The following is a 1,557-nucleotide window of genomic DNA, read 5'->3' on the forward strand; positions in this document are numbered from 1 at the left end:
TATCAGGAACGTAGTAGAGGAATTTTTCATACCATTGCATCTGCAAAGAGACATCCTAGTCTACAATTACGTTGGGGAACAAGGTGTCAGTGATGGAGCCCCTTGCTTATCAATATTTACGTCATTTATTCCTGAACAAAAATAAATGAAGCCTTTCATTTTAATCATCATTGCCCAAGTTGCACAAGCACTTTCATTGTCTGTTTGAGCTTATGTCACTAAAATGACAGTGTATCTTTAAACTTTTCCTAAGAAATTTTAAACACAAAAACTTAAAAATGAACCTATTAGCAGTTAAAATTAGCAAACTAATCCAATCTGATGTCAAGTCACGTGATTGAAATTAGTCACATTTTTATACAATTTAGAGAGAATGTAAATAATTATTTCCCTGAAAATAAAACCAACATATCTGAGTCCTGTAATAATAAAACAAAAACAGTCCAAACACTTCCTGTCAAACAAGCTGCCAAGGAAAGGAAGCTGATTGGTCAATCATTTTCGACTCGTCTCTGATTGGCTGATAGAGGCACCTGTTGCACCTGTCAGTGGAGCTGAAAAAGTTTGTCGGCCGCTCAGAAGTTGCAGTGGACCGGTCCATTGTTCGGCCAGGAGGGGGGAGCAGAGAATTCCAGTCCGGAACATTTAAGAAGGAAGCAGGCGCGTTTGGACCGGGTCACACCTCTGTGAAGGGATCAGTGGAGTCTTCCAGGAACAGTCGGAGAAACTGCACTACCGCTCCAGACGTCAGCTCCTGGATCAAAAAGCTCCGAACCAGAACCGGTTCAGAGGCCGGAAACATGGCATCGAGTCCGGGGCCGGAAAGAAAGGAACTTTTGGAAGTTACCATATGTGACCGTGGAGTGGGCGGCGTGGACTTTCACTCCACGGACGATTCCTACGGGTTCGAGCAGTGGACGAACAAAGACACATCATCGCCATCAGAGCAGGGGGTCTGCGGGGACACCGCCCCCCGCAGCAGGACCTCCATCGTGGACTGCCTGCTGGTGGAGCTCTACGACACGAGGACCGCGGACAGCTGGGACAGCTCCACGGAGGCGTCCGGTTCCGATGCCTTCCTGGGCCGGAGTAACTCCGGATCCGGCTTCCTGCAGGAGCTGCAGGAGAGACACACCAGGAGGCTCCAGATGAAGTACCTGGCCCAGAAAGGTGAGGGCTGGCACATCCTGGAGGGTCCAAACTGTCTGGATTAGTTTAAACACATCGGAACAAAACTGAAGTTGGTCATGAAAAAAAATATAATGTCTGATGGAACTCATTTATCTTCTGTCCCTAAAATGATGAAGAGAACTTGGTTTGTTTCAGTTTTAATGGAATAAAAATCATCTGAAGTTTTTTTTTTAATAATAGTAATTGAACTTAATCTCACTCTGGAGAAATTCACCTCTGCATTTATTCCACCCCTTTGGTCCAAAGGGATGGAATTAGGGGCAAAATTGGGGGCAAAAGCAGGCAGGGCAGGGGTTGAGGTCATTTGCACAGAAACAATTTTTACTTGCCCAGTATAATGTTTGATAAATATAGTTCCTAATATTC

At 45.1% G+C, this 1,557-nt stretch overlaps 1 protein-coding gene across 1 annotated transcript in view; it reads left to right on the forward strand.

The window, feature by feature from the left end:
- Positions 1 to 628: 628 nt before the first annotated feature.
- The window catches only part of tbc1d30 (TBC1 domain family member 30), a 34,715-nt gene continuing 33,786 nt past the window's right edge, over positions 629 to 1,557 (forward strand). Inside the window, exon 1 of the mRNA XM_015402125.1 lies at positions 629 to 1,170. Within this exon, the coding sequence (XP_015257611.1) occupies positions 801 to 1,170 (370 nt within the window). The 5' untranslated portion in view covers positions 629 to 800. The remainder of the gene's footprint in view (positions 1,171 to 1,557) is intronic.

The sequence above is a fragment of the Cyprinodon variegatus genome, unplaced genomic scaffold, assembly GCF_000732505.1.
Source record: "Cyprinodon variegatus isolate N-32 unplaced genomic scaffold, C_variegatus-1.0 Scaffold1302, whole genome shotgun sequence".
In the NCBI taxonomy this organism is placed as follows: Eukaryota; Metazoa; Chordata; class Actinopteri; order Cyprinodontiformes; family Cyprinodontidae; genus Cyprinodon; species Cyprinodon variegatus.